This window comes from Protopterus annectens, chromosome 9.part0 (genome assembly GCF_019279795.1).
Source record: "Protopterus annectens isolate FY-2018-M chromosome 9.part0, PAN1.0, whole genome shotgun sequence".
Taxonomy (NCBI): Eukaryota; Metazoa; Chordata; order Ceratodontiformes; family Protopteridae; genus Protopterus; species Protopterus annectens.
Genome location: NC_056743.1, coordinates 1,316,156,470 through 1,316,177,384, shown reverse-complemented (window position 1 = coordinate 1,316,177,384; position 20,915 = coordinate 1,316,156,470). Strand labels below are relative to the sequence as shown.

The 20,915-nt window shown below is 38.2% G+C and overlaps 1 protein-coding gene across 2 annotated transcripts in view; it reads right to left on the bottom strand.

Moving 5' to 3' along the window:
• Positions 1–739: 739 nt before the first annotated feature.
• Positions 740–20,915, bottom strand: part of LOC122812037 (prosaposin-like) — a 223,855-nt gene continuing 203,679 nt past the window's right edge. For both annotated transcript variants that reach the window (XM_044084283.1, XM_044084284.1), the window contains exon 15: positions 740–1,660. In XM_044084283.1, the coding sequence (XP_043940218.1) occupies positions 1,625–1,660 (36 nt within the window). In that variant the 3' untranslated portion in view covers positions 740–1,624. The remainder of the gene's footprint in view (positions 1,661–20,915) is intronic.

Genomic DNA, 20,915 nt, shown 5'->3' with positions numbered 1-20,915 from the left:
AAGCCACACAAGTATACATATGTATTACTTGTTAATGTTATAGATTTCAAATCTTCATTTTTTTCCTGATTTGCTTGATTTGATTATTTAGTCTCACAGGGTCAATTAACGAGTAAGAGGCTGAAAGTGCTGTAAGGTGCATGATGCCATGACATGTTTTGATATGGGGACTGTGCCCATCTAAGAAATCATAACAGATAGGAAGAGAACTCATCCATAAAGAATGGTCTCCTACTCTGGCAATCATAAAAACGTGCTACATCTCTGAGAAGACCTTCTGCAGTGGGTGCTTATTTTCCTTTCATATTCCCTGTGTCTGGAGTAATTTCGGTCTTGAGGCTGTAAGTGGATTTTACTTTGTCAGGTAAGTATTTAACTTTATATTCCTCTGTGTGTGTGTTTGTGTATGTGTTCAAGCATGTGTGTGTGTGTGTGTGTGTGTGTATATATATATGAGTGTGTTGATTGCACAACTGCCTTCCCTGCATAGTGTGTGACCAAATGATATATGCCCAGTGGGGACACATACTTCCCTCCTCAAACATCAGAGGAGAGAAAGTCAGGACTGTGCCTAGACAGGGATGATCATGATAGAATATTTCACCAGTCTCCCTCCACATACGAGTTCTTTGCAGATCATTTAGTATGAGTTACATGTATAGTAGGATTACACATACTGCTGTACTTTTTTGGTATGCAGACTGAACTGAATGGTATTTCAGAATAAAGACCAGTCATAACACATTTGCAGTAAAGTTTTATTGCTGTAAGTTGTTGCTGATACAGCACCATTATCAGACAAAGCTGGATAGAATTTTTCACAACAGCAACAGTTAGCAGTATAGTGCCTGTATGTAGCTTGGCATTCATTGAGTGTTGTGTGCTTGATTTTTAGTTTACAACCATGTTTGTCCAGAGTTTTTGATTTTTTTGTTCTGGTCATTGTTTATTTTATCCCTTCTAAAGACTGTTCCTTTAGTCACACAATGGTTAGCAGTTTCATGGTATTCTGCACAGCAATTACCAGCCTGATCATTTCAGCTTATTCTAGTAATTCTGTTTCCAGTCTCTACATTTTCTAATCAGACTGACATAGATGAAAAATGTGCTTGCATAAAGAAAAATATCTCACAGACTTTAAAATAATTACCTTATTTGGAGTATATGTCTCCCCATCCTCAAAGCTTTATTTACTCAGTCTTCCAGGAAAATAGATTAAAAGGAACCATTTCAAGAATTACTGGCTGCTTCTTTAACAAGTACAATACTTATGTCTGATAAGCTTTACTTGCTACCACTGGTTTAAAAACTAAAATTTACATGTACAGCATATTGCTCTCTGATACTCACATTTTTGTTTATACTATTTTAAAATACATTTCAGATGAAATAACCTTTTAAAATATAGAGCTAACTCATTACAAATTTAGTTTTCAAAATGTTTACTATTAGCAAAGTCAGTCAGCAAAAATATTTTGATAAAAATCATAATCTTTAAGCAAACAAAGCTGAATTGCATGGGCTGTTGTACTTATTTGCATTTGTAAAGCACTGATGACACTTGATCCAGTGGCAGTCTTGCAGCTGCAGTTGCATGCTTTTTGGTGCTTTCTTGCTGTCAGGTTTAAATCCAAATGCGCATTGTGCAGTATTGAATAGCCTTTAATAAAAAAAAGTAATAATTTGAGATGTTTCCAAATGTTTATTATTATTTGATGCAATACATTAAATAAACTTGATGCAAAAAGCTATCAAACCCATTGTGTAATATTAACTAAACTGCATATCTAAGTATGTGGACATGGATGTATGTATGTAGCCTCTGAGATGACTCCCTCCATTCTGATTAGAAGAAGCACAATGTTTTAGACCAATTAAAGATAGTGCCTGAGGAGATAAGGATGTTTCTTGTATTGATAGGTGCTGGTTCAATAATACCTGGGTGGATACACTTTGCCACAGTTATGGAGAACACTGGATTGAGTTGTGTGCATGTCCAGAATTGCAATGATGTGGTTACATTAACTGAAACGTTTTCTGCTGATGAGTAACATTTTTATATCCAATATGCAGTGTGGAATTATTTTATTTAGACTTTAGATAGATAGATAGGTAGGTAGAGAGATGGATAGACAGGTAGGTTGGTAAGTAGCATATAGCAAGGAAAGGCTGATGCTTTTCCAAGGAAGGATTTTGTGATGGGTTACTTGTGTGCATTTTGTGGCCCAATTTTCTGTAAGAGAACATTTTTGATATTCAGATGCAGAAAGAAATTGGATTGTTACCCCTCAAAGTAGAGTAGCTGCGAAGCCAGTTGGAGCAACAAGAAGACAAAACAAGACAGAAACCGGATCCTGGGTATAGAGGCTGTTGATTTGGAAAAAATCTGGGTAACCCAGCAGCATTTTCAAATTATATGGAAGAGGGAGGTATGAGAGCAATACAAAGCTTTGTGTAAGTGGAAAGAACTCAAGAAAGTAACTTCAGAAACAAACCTTGGTATGGCAGGATTAACAGAGTTGTGCTGGATTAATGACAAATTGTTGGGGAAAGTGAGAATTAAAGAGATAACCTTCGCAGAACTGGTGAATGTCTTAGATGCCTGTAGATGGCATGGAGTGGAAACAATTGCATGCTCTAACCACATGCACTGTGATCACATAACATTTTGTTACTGGATGAAGTAGAGGTTACAACTTTTGCTAGTGAGGCCTTGACTTCAGTGACATGCAGAACCTTTCCAATGTAGCTTTAATGCAAACCCATTAAGAGCAGTAAACCTAACACTGAACACCAACAAGACATTTATTTTATTTATTTATTTTTAGCATTTGTTGATCAGATTAATCCTACTAGGCTAGTAACCTTTTTTCAGGGGAGATCCAAGGTGATATTTGTGCTATTACTAGGGGAAGTTTGGACAAGGCATAATGGAACTTCCACTACACTTGGTAGCAGGGGGAAGAGTTTGTGTGTTACACAGCCTGACTTCCTGTTCCTGTTCTAGACACGGGGGCAGTCTGGTGGAACATAGAAAAAACATGGCTGCTGAAAACCAAAGCATTTTGGAAGTGAAGTTTGTTAAAAATGGAGAAAACAATGATAAAATCACTACCAGAATTATTTTCAGGCAATGTGGAAACAGAAAAAATTGTTTGCTGATGGTGAGGTGATTGGTAAGGAGATGGATCTAAATGCAATGGTGGAGATGGATTCAGAAGAAATGTTCCATAAAAACCTTTTTGAATTGGCAGAATCAGCAGAAAAATGTGTTATTTCAACTGTCCAGTCAGGAGGGTTGTGGGATGAGTATCTGGAAGAGCTATTTAACCAGAGTGAGCCAGAAAGTGGAGCTGCAGTATCCTGCAGTGACATTATGGAAAAATATAAGAGGGAGAAAAGGAGAAGGAAAAAGAATCAGAGAAAGTTCCAGAAAAAAGTCCTATGCTCAAACAGTGGAAGAAGGAACTAAGGAGAAGACAGAGATTAAGGAAATAAAAAAAAATTGTTTTTCGGGTGAGCAGTAAAAAAGAAAAAGGCCTGGACAGATATGAGGTATGGGACAATGTTATTGCACCTTTGGGAGTAAAAGCTGAAGAGATAAGATCTTTCATTTTAATTAACAAAGAAACTTTTTGTGACTTGTTTTTAAAACTGGTCAGGCCATAGAAAACATTTTGCGGACCTATGGAAAAAAAAAAAAAAAGAAAGCAGACTTTCCATGGTCAAAATATGTGGTACAAGCCTTTTTCAGGCAAACAAAAGAAAATAATTTTGGTTCAGTTTTGAACTGAAATGGAATCAAAAGAACTGAGTGAATATTTGTTAACAATATGTAAAGAAGTGTTGGACACTACTAAAATCTATAATGAAAGAGGATTATGAACTGGGGTTTGGGAATGTGGCATCATTTTGAAAATGGAATGACAATGTAATACACACACCTAGTATTATTAATATGCATGGCAATAGACGTTTAGTAATGTACAGAGGGAAACCAAAGACTTGCTATTTTTGTGGAAATGGTGATCATTTAATTAATGAGTGTTACAAAAAATATGTTATTTATGTGGTCAGACAGGCCATAATGCAAAGAAATGTGAAGTGAAATGTAAAAAAATGTGGTACTACAGGACATTCATATTTAAAATGTGAGGTAGAAATGCAAGAAAATGAACATGAACATGAAAATGAAGATGACATTATACAAGAAAATATTTAGAAAATGTACAAGAGCATGCAACACAACAAGAAAAAACATAGAAATGGTATTTAAATTTAAGGGGAAAGACAAAGAGATGGAAAAAGAAAGAGAGAGAGAGAGAGATGTAGGACACACGTGGAGAAGAGCCAGAATGGGAGATAATAAAAGGCAAGAGAAATTCAATAGGAAAGAAGGTTAGGGAAAGAAAATTAAAAAAATATATTGGTTAAGTAAAATAAAGGTAAGGGCTAAGAAAATTATTTTTAGTAATTGTTCTATAAAGGTGAAAATATTAGCTTTGAATGTGAACAGTATGAAGAATGTTAAAAGAAGAATTAATATTTTACAATGGTGTGTTGTACTAGATGTTCAAGCAATAGTGTTAGAAGACATTAGAATATTAACAGAAGAAAGGGTGCAAACAGAAAAACTTTGGAATGGTACTGTTATTTGGAACATAGGCAAAGAAACATGCTCAAGTCTATGTATATTATGCCAAGAAAATATAAAAATATTACAGATTACAATAGTAGAACCGGGCTGAATAACAGTAGTGGATATAAGATGGAAAAATATGTATATAGACTAATAGCTTTATATGCATATGTAACAGAAAAGAATGAGAAACAATGTTAAAAAGTATACCTAATTATGCCTGTGTTACCATGGGTATAATAATGACAGGGGATTTTAATTGTAATTTGAGAAATAAAAAGAATAGTTGTGATAGCAAAATGATTACTGCAATTTATGAAAAGTGGTAAATTAAAAATGTGGGAAAATAAACCCTGGTCTTATAAAGGAAAAGAAATTAAGACAAAAATTGATTATTTTCTGATATCATAACGTTTAAAAATTACACAAAAAGGAATTAAATATACTGGGGTTTCTGATCATGTGGCAATTTGGATAAGAATTCATAAAAATGAGGAGTATATTAAAATAGGAAAAGGTATAAAAAGAGTAAAAGAAAAAGAGTTTCAATCAGACAAAAGAAAAGAAATTATAGAATTATGGCAACAGTGTATTGGTATGAGAGATTTTTATGAAAACTGGACAATTTTGTGGATTCAATTTAAAAAGAAATATAAAAAAGTATTTTAGAATGCAGAGAAAAGAAACAAAAAATGGAATACAAAAATATTAAGTAAAAATATTTAAAAATGTAATAGAGAAGAAAAAATCATTTTATGAAAAAGAAAAATAATTATATAGAAGAAATTGGGATAAGATTAATAAACTATTATATAAGAAATGGACAGATATGAAGTGTGGGACAATTTAATAGCTCATTTGGATGTAAATGCACATGAGATAAGATCATTTATTCTTATTAACAAACAGACATTTTGTGACATATTTGAGACTGTTTTTTTCAATGGAAAATTTTCTTGGAGAGTATGAAAAAAAAGAAAGAATGTAACCCATGGAATCTTTATGTGATAAAAGTATTTAACAGGGAAACAGAAAAGATTTTATGACACTTCATACCTGTCCATTTCTTTGTCTTCTTTGCTTTGAATCCTAACCATATACTCCTGTTTTTAATTTTCTTGAGAAAGGTATACACAAACAAGTTATGTATCACCACAGAAACATCCAACAAACCACTCAGTGGCTCCAAAAATTATTGATAAAAACAGGTAAATTTATTCGGTGAGCACTTTTGTGGTGTAGATACACCACTTCATCAGATCTAAAATGATTAATCTTTTGCAGTCTTTATATACTGATAGTAATAAAGAACCAACCAATCACAAAAAACAATTACTAAAACCAATTAAGAGTCTCTTCTTAAAGAAACAACACATCATTGTTGAAAGAAATAAACTATACATTTGTCTGTAACAATCAAAGCTGTATCATAAAAAATAAATAAGAAATAAAACAATGAACCCATGTAAATGTATGTATGCATCTACATGCATGTACAAACATACATATAAACAATGTAACACAGTATTCATGCAAATAATTCTGATGTCTCTCCATATATAAATAGCCATATAACATACTTAGGTTAGCTATCTGGCTAGAGATCTGGATTTTAATAGGGGTTTGAGAGGTACCCTGTCATTCAAACATCTCCCTTTATCTGTCCTGCGTCTCACTATCCACTTGCTTTCAGTCATCTCAGTAAACTTCATGTCTCCCCCTCTTTCATTTTCATGGACATTCTCAACCACAAGGAATCTAAATGTATGTGATGTATCTGTGTTATGTACATGTTTCACTAAAGCATTCGTACAATCATTATTCCTGATTTTGAGCATATGTTCCCTGATCCTAAATCTAAATTTTCTGTTGGTCTTGCCAACATAGAAGGACGAGCAGACATTGCAAATAGCAAGATATACAATATTCATGCTATTGCAATTTGCTCTAACTTTAAAAGTATACTCCTTCTTGAGATCTGGGTGTATAAATTTATTACTGTTGTCAATATATTTACACTGGTTGCAATTATAGCAAGCAACAGTGCCTCCCTTTCTGTTAACCTCATCCTTTTGTAGGTGTTTCTTGGGATAGCATAAATACTGTCTGAGTGACTTTTTATTCCTGAAAGAAAAATTAGGCTTGTCCCCTACAACAGAATAAAAAGTCACTCAGACAGTATTTATGCTATCCCAAGAAACACCTACAAAAGGATGAGGTTGACAGAAAGGGAGGCACTGTTGCTTGCTATAATTGCAACCAGTGTAAATATATCAACAATAGTAATAAATTTATACACCCAGATCTCAAGAAGGAGTATACTTTGAACTTTGGAGATTCTTGATCACTCACAGTTTGCATTCATCAGCAAACTCTGTCAGCCACAGACCTTTAGCTTTAGCTTGCACTTTGGAAAAATTGATTCCAAACAGTACAGGTCCCAGGACTGATCCCTGTAGAACACCATTGGTTACAGGTCTGCTGTTGGAGGTGGATTCCCCTATTTTGACTATATGAGTTCTATCAGTGAGCCAGTTAGTGGCCCATCTAATCATATCTAGCTGGGTGAGTTTGTCAGTTATGCCTGAGTGGGGGATAGTGTCAATAGCATTAGCTAAGTCTAGGTAGACTGTATGCACAGATTTCATCCCATCAAGGTCCTTGGTGACTGCCTTGAAGAAGTCCACCAGGTTTAACAGGCATGATCTCCCTTTGACAAATCCAAATTGAGTAGGGTAAAGTGTTTGGAGAGTAGCAATATCTTTGTTAATTACAAATTGATTTGATATGTAAAATAGTAAAAAAAAGTTATGGGGAAAATATGTAAAGAAAAATTTTTAAAGATATAAAATAAATGGTTAAAATAAACATGAATATGATTAAATATGGCTATTATAAGAATGGAAGTAAAGAATGTGTTAAAATAATAAATAAAAAGTTATTTTATGTTATATGGGTTATATGGAATGAAAGGTTAAATGAAATTATACTTAATAGTAAATGGATTTTAGCAACAATATTAAGTAAAATCAGATGGTGGTTATGGATAATCGAGTGGGTGTCTAACAGGTATGAAAATTTAGTATGATTGTGTAAACAGATGTGTGTGTGTGTGTGTGTGTATATATATATATATATATATATATGTCGCTTTGTTTCATTGAAAGCTCATTTCACTGAATTTCAATTTGCCCTGACCAAATCGCTGAAAGCTCAAATTACTTGAAACTCATTTCACCAAATCTCATTTCACTGAAGTGAAGTACTGGCACTGTGTAGAGTAGACGTGTCCAACCTGCGGCCCTCAGTACTCTTCCATGTGGCCCTCAACCTCTAACTGCAACATCGATGTACGCATGCCCCAAAACACTTTTTTGTTTTGTGTTTTTCACTCCCATGACCTGTAACGATAATGTCGGTGTGCGCATGCACCAAAGCACCTTCTAGTTTTGTTTTTGAGCCAAAAAAGGGTCAGTGTGTTTACGCCATTATTTTGCACTGAACAATCAGTGTGTGTGTGTGTGTGTGTGTGTGTGTGTTCTCGCTGAAGAGGGACTCGTGTATGGATTTGCCGCTGTTCCCTTTGAAAGGCACAGCAATTACCTGTGTTAATAGGCAAGTACGGAGTGAGTGAGTGCATGCATGAAAGCAGAATTGTGTGCGTTAAAGTAGAAGAAGAGTGTGTGTGTGTGTGTGTGTGTATGTGTGTGTGTGTATATGTGTGCATGAGAGAGAGAGAGAGAGAGACGCATGCACAAAGAGGCTAACAATTATCATTCTACCTACTGAACACAAACAAGTTAGCTCTCAAATATATCATACATTAAGAGTACACTTTCATTAAATTGCGGCTTTCCTGACAGGGACAGTGTTGTATTGAACATGAACTCATACCTCTTAACTGTATGGATTTTCAAAGAATGTCTGGATTTTTGCCTTATCTTCCAATTTGTGTCTTTTGCTTAGGAAAATAAAGTAGTCATCCAAGGTAATGCAGTTCCAGAGAGTAAGAATAAGACAGCAGCCTAGGGTTAATGGGTCAGTAGTGGACTGACTATGTGGGACTGTAGCATATATAGTTGTATTGTTTTTTCAGACAAACAAAAAAGCACCTAGTACTGTTTTTTCATTGGTGGGTTCTAAGCAGTGGTAGATTGGACAACAGTAAGCATAGCTTTGGCTGATCATCAATACTGGCAAATCAAGTGGGCACCATGTCATTTTTTTAAATGTTGGGGATTTTAATGTGTATGTGTGTGCTTATGTGTTGGGAGTGCTGCAACAGTAGATGATGATTAAAGACAGAGACTTACGGACTGTGGAGAATATGTTTCTTTGTTTCAAAACCTAATACTTGGGTACGCATGCCAGAAATAGATTTTTTAAGACATAGCTTCTTGCCATTTACAGTGGATGGATATTTACATTTAATGGATGTAATAAAATTCTGTATGAACAACTACTTTGTATCAGGCATAATAAGGGTTAAACTATGTTGTGTGCAAAGAAGGAATTTCTAAAAGAACTGTTTGACCTGTTTAAACAGGCTGACCATGAAAGAATGTGCAGATGTTAACCTGCAGTCCGAGAAAGAACAGAACTTGTAATTATCTTATGACCCTTGCATATTTCTGTCTTAACTGAAACTGACCCTTGCATATTTCTGTCTTAACTGAAATTCAGTGTCTGATAAACATCTTGTTGAGTATGTGTGTGTACGTGCAGAAGGGGCTATAAAAACCCCTGCAGTTTGTACAGAAGTTAGACTGCTGACATTCCACCATTGATGTGGCAGGTCTCCATGCATGTAAATAAAGCTTTTATTTGCTTATCGAAATCGCTGTGTTTCTTCTGGCGAATGTTGGAGAAATAAGTGTTTTTCTTTTAACATTTTCTAGCACTCAACGTGGGGCCACCTCTTCACGGTGTGAATCACACAAGAGGGACTGAAAACCTGTACAGGAAGGGAGAACGAATCACGGACTCCCTGATAAGTGAAAGACCTCCGACGAAATCTTGTCGTAAGTAGAGGCCAGTCACTCTTGATTCAATCCGCGAGACGGTGACGAACGAAAGGGCGGAAGACTCACAGCAAGGTAAGCTTTCCCTTTTTTAATAACGGATAGGGAAAAAGGAAGGGACTAGTCATAAGGGACAATTGTTTGTTAAAAAAGGACTATCTTTAAGTAAAAAAAAAATTCTAAAGATAGCTAGAGATCTCAAGAAAAAGGAATACTTTCTCTTTTAAATAAGGGAAATGGGAACAGGAAATAGTTGCTGTTCAACAGAAAAAACTGAAGTTAGTGAAGATGAACAACATATGTTTAAATTACATCCAAAAAATCTAAAATATTTAGACAAATGGAAGATGGAGTATCAGTTTTCAGGAAAATTATATAAGTACCAATGTCAGAGGTTGGTAAGGGACCTGCGCAGAGACACAGACAGTAGAGTAAAAGACCAAAAGAAGGTGGGTTTTCCACAGGCAGAAAAATGTTTTGAGGAGGCAAATAAAATATATCTTAGTAAAAATATGGCTACAAAGGATGATTCAAGTGCAAAATCCACGTTTTTTGTTAACAAAGAAGATGACGAAACCACTGTACCTACTCGTCGTAATCCTTCAGCCCCGCCCTACCTCCTGGAAGGAGCGGCGGAGGGGGAAGGGGCGGCTGAGCCGCCACAATATCAGGAAAGTGAAAAAGAGAAGGTCCCCTCCGCCATTTATCCTCCGCTACCAACCGTAACATTGCAAAAAACTCCTGGCACCTCTATAGAATTACAAAACCGAAAGGTAGGGGGTGGTGAGTGGAGAATAAAGGATAAGTGGGTGTCAGATAGTGAGAGCGAATACCCTTTGATTCAGGTAACAAACCCACAGGCAGGAATGGACGGTCAGGGTCCCACGATCCTGGTTTACCGCCCATGGACCAAAGAAGACATTAGAAAAGCCGTAGAAGGAATCCCCCACCCAAAAGACAACATTAAGAAATTCGCCGATGACATGCACGATATGCAAATAAGTTATAAACTTAATAGTATTGAATGTGAACAGGTACTCCGACAGATTTTAGGTCCTGATTGGCACCTTATCTGTGGAAATTGGAAACCCCTTACGGAGGACGGGGAGCCTCTTGGTCATGATACCGCGGAATTTGAGAGGCAACTTAAAATGTTACTTGAGCGGGTCGCAGAAAAATGGAAGGCACATGCGGACTGGACACGCATTAATCAATGCATACAGTCCGATGACGAGAAAGTAGATCATTACTTACAGCGTTTAACTGTTATTTTTAATGACCATAGTGGCATAGAAGTGCCCACTAATCAGGGGGCAGACTCATCATATGAACAACAGTTAAAGAATGCCTTTTTAAAAGGGTGTAGATCTCTGATTAGTAATTTTATTACTAAACATATGATAGATCACAGAACAGCATGGCTACAACCACTGTTAGAATATGCTAGGTATGCGGAGAAGTACATAGCGGATAAAAAGAAGAAACAAGCACAGACCCTCACGGTTAATTCGGATGGCACGATTATGTTGCTGCAAGGTCAACCTAATAGGGGCAGAGGAAGGGGCAGAGGCAGGGGGTGAGGAAATGTAGGACACTCTGAGGATTACGAGGGAAGAGTAAGGAGGGGGGAATGTTTTAGGTGTGGCAAGAAAGGACATTTTGCAAGAGATTTTCATAGCTCGGGACAACCGGGTGCTTCACAAGCACCGGCGCAGTCCTCAGCATGACTATATGACAGTGAGGAAGAGTGGCCGGGGCCACCGGATGAAATTATGGAAGGTTATGAGGAGGAGAACGAAGGGACCAAAGGGGAATGTGCAGGATGGGAACATGAGCAAAGCAGTTTTTCTGCTAATGGAGAATATCAAGTTGTCAACTTGACAGCATTAGCGTCAACTATGCAACTGGAGGTGCAACCTGTGATTAGTTTGCAGGTTGAAGGACAAGAAGTAGAATTCTTGTGTGATTCAGGAGCAACTAGGACCTTGCTAAAACATACTGCTGTGCCATCTGATGCAACCACGAGTGATTATGTATTAGTAAAAGCGGCAAATGGACGGATTTATAAAGAACCGCTGTCTCGACCGCTGTGGTTCACAGACCCTCAAACAAACCAGACCATTAGGTTTTGTGTAATTATTTCACATATTTGCCCTGTTAATTTGTTAGGAAGGGACCTAATGCATGTTTTTGGTATAGCGGCAGCCCCCACAGTCCATAGTATACAGGCCAAGCGAATACAACTTGAAGCTGCATTTTTGCAAGAAGGACAGGGAGATTTACATTACTGGTACAGTAATGATTTGGTCTCTACAGGTCCTCAAAGCGTAACAAATGACTTACTAAATTTGGCTTTAAGTAAGTATGGTCATCAACCACCAGTGAAGGCAGAACAGTTGCACTGTACAATGTACTATTGGAAATTGATAGGTCCTGATACGGCATATGAAACACTGTTTTTTAAATATAAAATCACGAAGATTGTTTTAAAGCAGCTGTACTGGGATAAATTAGGAAACTCTGCAGCCACATGCAGTCTCACGAAAGATATGCTGGCACTTTTTAGGAGTAATTTTACACCGCATGTATCTGTAATGAAAGAGGAAGAACAGGCTTGGGTCTCTGTAGGTAAAAAGGTAACGGAATGGAGTACCTTGTCGGAAGAACAGTTACAAAGCAGGGGGGTTCAGGTACAAAAGTTGAATTGGGTTACGCAGGCTAGACCTACAGTACATTTGAGGGAAGATAGGGCATTGCCCGGCTGACTTTTCATGCTGAGTCCGCAAGAAGAAAATGATTTGCGGACTATACCACAGTCTTTGTGGTCGACTGGGCAGCATGATATAGGATTAATGAAAACAGCAGGTGCGGTCAAAATCACACCTAAATCTGATTATAGACCGCACAAATTATAGTACCCGTTGAGCAAAATAGCAGAAGGAGGAATTTCTCTGGTAATTGAAGCATTACTACGGGCAGGGGTCTTGATCCCGTGCGCAGATTCACCATGTAATACGCCTTTGTTTCCAGTAAGGAAGCCGGACGGAACTTGGAGGATGGTACAGGATTTACAGGCTGTTAATGCAGCCATAGTACCAAGGGCCCCGGTAGTTCTGGATGCGTCTGTCCTACTGAATGATATCCTTCCCACAGACCAATATTTTACAGTTATTGATATCAGTAATGCATTTTTCTCTATCCCATTACATGAGGATAGCAGGTTTTGGTTCGCCTTTACATTTATGGGCAAACGTTACACATACACACGATTACCTCAAGGTTACTGTGAAAGTCCTACTGTATTTTCTCAAGAAATGTCAGCGAACCTGGCTCAATTTTCACCGAAGCATGGGAGCCATCTATTGCTGTACGTGGACGACATCCTGCTGGCTGCCCCTACAGAATCTGCCTGTAAAACGGACTCCCTGCGGCTTCTACATTTTTTAGCAGAAGAAGGACACAAGGTAAATAAGTTTAAATTACAATTTTGTAAACTAGAGGTACGCTATTGGGGTTATTTAATATCTAACCAAGGCAGGCAACTTGATGGTACTAGAAAGGAAGCTATTCTTCAGGCACCTATGCCCCTCAAAAAAAAGGAAATGATGTCATTTTTGGGGATTACTAACTTTTGCCGTAGTTGGATACCTAACTATGCTGAGGAAGTAGGTCCTTTATTGGATCTGATCTTTGCACTCCCAATGGCGGAAAATGATCCCATTTCTTGGACGGATAGGTCCATTCAAGCATTTACTCAGATCAAACAATTGATAGCAAGTTCAGCAGTTCTAGGTTTCCCTGACTATTCCAAACCTTTTATTCAAACGGTGGACTGTAAAGACGGATACATGACATCCGTCCTGTTACAGTCGCATGGGGACAAACTCAGATCCCTGGCCTTTTATTCAAGTAAATTGGACGCTGTCGCGCGATCATTACCACACTGCGTGCAGGCAGTGGTGGCACCGGCATTGGCCATTCAAGCTTCGGCGACACTTATTTTATTTCATCCACTGACCTTGCGAGTACCGCATTGGGTAGCAGTGATTCTACTGCAGGATAAGTTAACTTTTCTATCTCCAAGCAGACACTTATCGTGCATGACTATTTTGTTGTCTCAACCTCACATGACTATAGAACGATGTACTACCCTAAACCCGTCTACTCTCCTCCCCACACCGGCTGATGGAACTCCACATGTGTGCCTGGACATGATTCACGCCAATGTTTTACCTAGACCTGACCTTAAAGATCAACCCTTACCAAACACTGACTGGACCTTATTTGTAGATGGGTCAGCCCGTAAAAATGAGATAGGTAACACCCAAGTTGGTTATGCAGTGACAACTGGTACACACATCATAGAAGCTAATCCTCTCCCCAGGAACTTGTCCACACAAGCAGCGGAATTAATTGCTTTGACCAGGGCATGCGCATTGTCAGAAGGTAAAGCAGCCACTATCTATACAGATAGCCAGTATGCTTTTTCTACGGTGCATGTCTTTGCCCAGCAATGGAAAAACAGGGGAATGGTTACTGCTTCGGGGAAAGAAATCACGCATAAAACCCTCATCTTGGATCTTTTACAGGCTATCCAACTACCTAGTAGACTAGCGATTTGTAAATGCGCGGCCCACACTAATGCTAAAGATCCGGTAGCACTGGGAAACGCCCTAGCTGATAAAACCGCTAAGGAAATTGCTTTAACATCCGCTTTTGCACTTGAAACAGACCTGCAACCTTCAGATAATCGTAATCTACACACCTTACGGGTCATGCAAGAATTAAGCACTAAGCAGGAAAAGCAAAAATGGATGAAATATGGGATGACACATGAGCAGGGGGTTTATATGGGACCAAATGGTAAATACGTTTTACCAACAAATTTATTTTGTTATGCCTCCCTCATTACTCATGGGCCATCTCACAATGGTCCAGCAGCTATGGTTAAGGTAGTGCAACAAGTATTTTGGAGTGAAGGATTTGTAGCATATGCAAAACGTTTTTGTCTGTCTTGTCTTGTCTGTGCTCGTTTTCATGGGCAGGGTGGTATATGTGTTGCACCGGCAACCTTCCCAGTTCCACCCTATCCCTTTCATACCATCTGTATGGATTTCATTGAACTTACCCCTGCACAGCAGAAAAAGTTTGTATTAGTTATCATTGATGCATTTTCTAAATGGGTTGAAGATTTTCCCGTCACTCATCCAGATGCTTCAACAGTGGCAAAAATTTTAACGAATGATATTATTCCACATTTTGGAATTCCAGTACGCATCTATTCTGATAATGGCACTCATTTTGTTAATCAAGTTATTCAGAAATTGGCTGTTGTTTTCAAAATTGACCTTAAACCCCATTGTGCTTACCATCCGCAGTCAGCCGAGTTGGTTGAACGTCATAATGGTATTCTCAAAAGTAAGTTACGAAAACTCATGGCCGAGACACATCAGTCTTGGATTATCTGCTTACCTTTGGCACTCCTCTCCATGCGGACCACACCTACCTCCAAAGGTATTACGCCATTTGAACTCCTTTTTGGCCGCCCTTATTATGTCCCGCAATGGCAAGGGATATTGCCTGCGGAACGTGAGGGGGGTGAGGAGTTAGCAGATTACATGAGAAAATTGCTGACAAAAACTAAAACGCCTCTAACAAATGATTGCTTTTCAGATCAACAGAAGAGCAGAATTCTCGAAGTTAAGCCCGGAGATTGGATCTGGATCAAGATAATCAAGAGAAAAAACTGGGCTTCACCAAAGTGGGAAGGTCCATATCAAGTGCTGATTTCGACTCCTACTGCGGTTCGAATAAAAGAACGAACATCGTGGATCCACTTAACACATTGTAAACTGGTGAAACAGTTTGAGCTGGACAAAAATCTAGGTCCCCCTGAGGAACCTTAACAAGTGACAAAGGGGGGTGGTATTTAATTATTTTTGAGTACAATTTTTAGTTTTAATATTTTTGTGTAGTTGTGTATCCATTTTAGTTTTCTTCGAACGAAGAAATGGAGTATCTCATACCTGAAAGAAGACAAAGAGACAGTAATGATGCACAAAAGCAACCTTTTCCTCAAAAGTATTGCATGATAATTTTCTTAACAACAATAGTAGTTATTGTTTTTCTGTTTTGGCCTTTTCTGTTTACAGAGTTTGTCAGAAAACCTAGTAAACGTACATCATGGCATCCACCTTTTAACACTTACCAAGCTGTTAAGTATACATATGCCTCATCACTCAATATTTCAAATTGTTGGGTATGTACTGCTATCCCTACTGTACATGGAGGTTTAATGTTAAATACAGTTCCTTTGGGAGCAAATGAAACATGGACAAATTTAATATTTGAGACTTCAAATGTTACCTCAAAGGACAAAATAGCATTACCTTTAGCTAAACGACAAAATGGAACTGTATGCTTTCAAAAAATTGGTAAAACCAAAGTAGGTTGGAGTTGGTGCAACATAATAGTTTGTTATCAATGTTTAAACTTTACAAATCATTGTGATACTAACTTTACTGGTTTTATTCAACAGCTAAACTTAACGATTGACATGTCCATTAGTGGGACATGGGATCCTAATCGAATTTCACTTGGTAAAATTAATAAAAAGATTTTTCATTCTGAACAAAGTTATGTGCATAGCAATGTCACTACTAAAGTTGAAAATTGTTACTTTATATGTGGTAGAAAAGCATACAAGTGGTTACCTGGTAACTGGTCAGGTAGTTGTTTTTTAGGGTATTTGGTACCAGCAATAAGACATGTATATGCACTACCCCAGGGTAAAATACGAAATGTGCTTGCTGTTAATAAACCTATTAATCCCATAGGTAACATTGATGCATTCTGGATCTATCATCACGATTTAGCCCACAGTAGCAGCAAGGGGCTATCACACATGGACTTGGGTGATGATGTCATTTCTGGTGCTGGTATTCTTCCAGCATATGGGACAGTAAAATCTATCTGGGAACTCAGGAAATTGTCAAAATTGCTAGAGACCTTGAGCAATGCAACTTTTTCTGCGCTAGAATTGGTGACGGACGAATTGACGGCAATGAGAACAGTAGTGTTGCAGAACCGTATGGTGCTCGATTTCACCCTAACGGCAAAAGGAGGTACTTGTGCTCTTATCCAGGAGGACTGCTGTTCATTTATCCCGGATAATCAGCACGAAATTGAGAGTCACCTCGAAATTATTCAGAAGGTGTCTGAGCTGACAAAACCAAGACAAACTCCATTGACTGAATTCTTCCAGAACTGGTTCGGAAGTTGGGGAAGTGTTCTTATGAACATTTTAATTGCTGTATGTGTTGGTGCCATTATATTCTTGTTTTTAGGTTGCTGTTGTATCCCATGCATCCGAATGTTGATGTCTAATGTAATAACTGCCAATATGACAAAAGCTTACTATTTTGGGTACAAAGGATACGAATCAAATGAAAAGTTGTATGACCAGGATGTGTAGTGAAATATTTTGCTGATACAAAGTGTTGTTAGGGGGGAAATGTAATAAAATTCTGTATGAACAACTACTTTGTATCAGGCATAATAAGGGTTAAACTATCTTGTGTGCAAAGAAAGAATTTCTAAAAGAACTGTTTGACCTGTTTAAACAGGCTGACCATGAAAGAATGTGCAGATGTTAACCTGCAGTCCGAGAAAGAACAGAACTTGTAATTATCTTATGACCCTTGCATATTTCTGTCTTAACTGAAACTGACCCTTGCATATTTCTGTCTTAACTGAAATTCAGTGTCTGATAAACATCTTGTTGAGTATGTGTGTGTACGTGCAGAAGGGGATATAAAAACCCCTGCAGTTTGTACAGAAGTTAGACTGCTGACATTCCACCATCAATGTGGCAGGTCTCCATGCATGTAAATAAAGCTTTTATTTGCTTATCGAAATCGCTGTGTTTCTTCTGGCGAATGTTGGAGAAATAAGTGTTTTTCTTTTAACAATGGACAATGTATTAGTGTGGGCCTGTGGGGTTCTGAAGAATGCCAAGTCTGCCACTGCCAATGTCTTGTAAAGTGACCTGGAAATGGATATTGGGATGTTACTGAAAAAATATAGTAAGCGGGCTTAGAAATATAGTTTAAATAAACAAAGTGTACTTTCATTTTACAGGCCACAATTTAATTTATTTCAGGTCGTCCAGTTACTGGTAGATTGTATACCATTAGACTTACTTAGGGAGAGCTGTCATTCTGGGGAAACAAGCAGCCCTAGTTTCAGTGAAAGCTCTGTGGTTGCTTGCAGGTAGGAAGTTGCAGGGTGTTGATGCAATGTGTTTTATGTATTACTTTTAATGCATTTGTCATTTCAAAGCATAGTTTTCTTTGATGCAAAAGAAGGCAGGACTGAATGAGCCATATGATATTTAACTGACAATAATGGGATAGAAAGATTATAAGTGATGCATAATGTTTGCAGCTACAGTTGTTTCAATGGTGTCTGTGATGCATAACTATTTTTGGGCCTGTGTCCCACTTTTATTTTTCACTTTGTCCAGGTTTCTTGCTCTAAGGTTGAGAGGTATGGTTCCATACTAAATCAGACGTTGTATTTACCTTGGAAGACTTTTCGGCATAATTATGAAAAACAGAGCCTTTTTAATATCTCTGCTTTTTTCCAATATAAACTGCCATGCAACCTTGCAAATAACCTTCTTATTAAGCTACTTTACTTCTTTTGGAATTGACATGACAGGTATGATTCATCTGTTTGGACATAAGCATAGAGTGCTAATGTGACTTTGATTTCTTGCAGCAGTCTGTGGTTTACATAATCACAATAACTTTTCTGTGTTTCTGGGTGTGTAATCAATTTAACAGTTTTAAAGATGTTCTCCAAAAATAAATAAATAATCCTCTCTACACTTTGAGCAAAGTCTGGGAATTTGTTTTTTTCTAAAGCAAAGGTCAGCATTATAGCTCAGTAAACTGTCAGTCTGTGAGTAACTTCTGCACAAATTAAAATGTCTGAATGTCAAATGGCTTTAGATTGGAGGGAAGTTTATTTTTATTTATTTTATTTTATTTTACATTTGTTTACCGGGAAAGTCCGACTGGGCACAGGTCCATTTTCAGCAGAGGCCCAGGAAGAAAAGCTCCAAAAATAACACAAAACAATATAATACATGAGAGAGAGAGACAGCAAATTATGGATGTAGTACTCATACAATATGGCAGAGATTACATCTCGTAATAGTGAGAATCATTGCAGTACAGAATAAACTTAAAAACATTTTTTAATTACAGCAAGGCAAATATCAATGAGTTAAGTTTTTAGGATAAAGCTGTTTGTACATAGCTGAAGCTCTGAAACAATCTTTTGGTATGGATTAACCTGGGGATTGACACAAGTTATAGGTTTACACCAGTATGTAGCATTATAGTTTATGGCTTTCTTATTGATTTACTTTTTGCCGAGCAGTTGTTTGTTGATTTATTGATGGTCCTTTTGGTGGTGGGAAATTACATGGATGAATTCATCTCTATTATGATTTTTTTTTCAGATATTTTGACTTCCAGACAATTTCATTCAGTCAGTGGGTGTCATGTGATTACTGAGGTTGCCTATTTTACAAGTAGGGGCTTTTGTGTGTGTGTGTGTGTGTGTGTGTGTGTGTGTGTGTGTGTGTGTGTGTGTGTGTGTGTCTGTGTAAGAGAGAGATTTAATATGTATACTGAATATAATTTTGCAAATGGAATTCTTAGTTAAACATGCCCCTCTTCTTGGGCAATTAGACTTGAGTAACCGATATTAGATCTTAGCCATCCAGCTGGGAAAGGTTAGTATGTGGATTTTCCATCTGGTATGATGAAGGCAAAGCTACTTACCCAAGGACTACATTTATGGCTATCCATCCAGCCATCATAGGTTAGGTTCATAGGTTCATAGGTTCATACTAGGCTATCTGCCCGAGGGCATTTACAAGCCTAGCCCATCGTTTTGTGGCTTAGGCCACCCCTTTAGTATGGGGAACTATACCCATTATTTTTCTGTGCCTCTGTCGAGCAGTGACACTGAGGTAATCCCTGGGGTATATCTGCGATCTCCCATCCATTGGTCAAGATTTCTCTTGAACAAGGCCAGCGAGGTGCTCTGCCTCACATGTACCGGGATTTTGTTCCACAGCATAGGGAGTCTTTGGGTGATGAATCTATCCCTCCAGCACGTCCTATTAATAGCCGTGTCAAGGTTTAAGTCTACCGACCTTGTGGCTCTGATGGATCTAGATTTTTTGAGGTGAAGCATATTCATCAAATCTGGGTTTGACATGGCCTTGTATGTTAGGCAAAGGTCACCTCTGAGTAAGCGGTAAGCGACTGAATAGAGCTGCAGTTCTTTCAGTCGGGCAGCATAGGACAGATTTTTGAGACCCTTTATCCTTTTGGTGAGGCACTTTGTGGCCTCTCCAGTTGCTGCAAGTGTCGGGTCAGATACATTCCGAATGGGGCATTGTACTCAATCATTGGTCTGATGAGTGATGAGTAAAGGGAGACTATGACCTCCCTTGATCTAGATGAGAATCCCTTCATGATAAGGTGGGCAATGTAGAAGGTCTTCCTAACTACTTTAGCTACATGGGTGTCGAATGACAGACTACTATCAACCTGGGTCCCCAGGTCCCTGATAACTTCTTCTGTGCTCAGTGGATTGCCACCTATTTGGTAGCTAGGGGTAACCTTGTTTTTCCCGAAGGGTATGACTATGCATTTTTTGGCATTTAACTTTAGGCCGTGGCTCTGGCCCCAGTTATCCGTTTCTGTGAGACCCTTCTGAAGGATATCTGTGTCAGATGTGTTTTCTACTATGGCGCCCAGTTTGCAGTCATCTGCAAACTTTGTCAGCCATAACCCTCCTGTGTTTGCTTGTACTGGAAAAGTAGATGCCAAACAAGAGTGGGCCCAGGACTGAGCCCTGTGGGACACCACTTGTGACAGGCTTTGAGTCTGACATGGCGCCAGCAGCTCTGACCCTGTGGGTTCTGTCACTCAGCCAGTTTGCAACCCATCTTGTGATGTATGGGTTGACATTTAAGCTGATGAGTTTTTCAATGATACCGAATGGGGTATTGTATCGAAGGCCTTAGCCAGATCGAGGTAGGCTGTATGGACTGCCTTTCCTCATCAATGGCTTTGGTGACTGTTTCAAAAAGTCAACCAAGTTTAAAAGGCATGATCTGCCTTTGACAAAGCCAAACTGGGTTGGATCCAAAGTCTGCAAATTCCTATGTC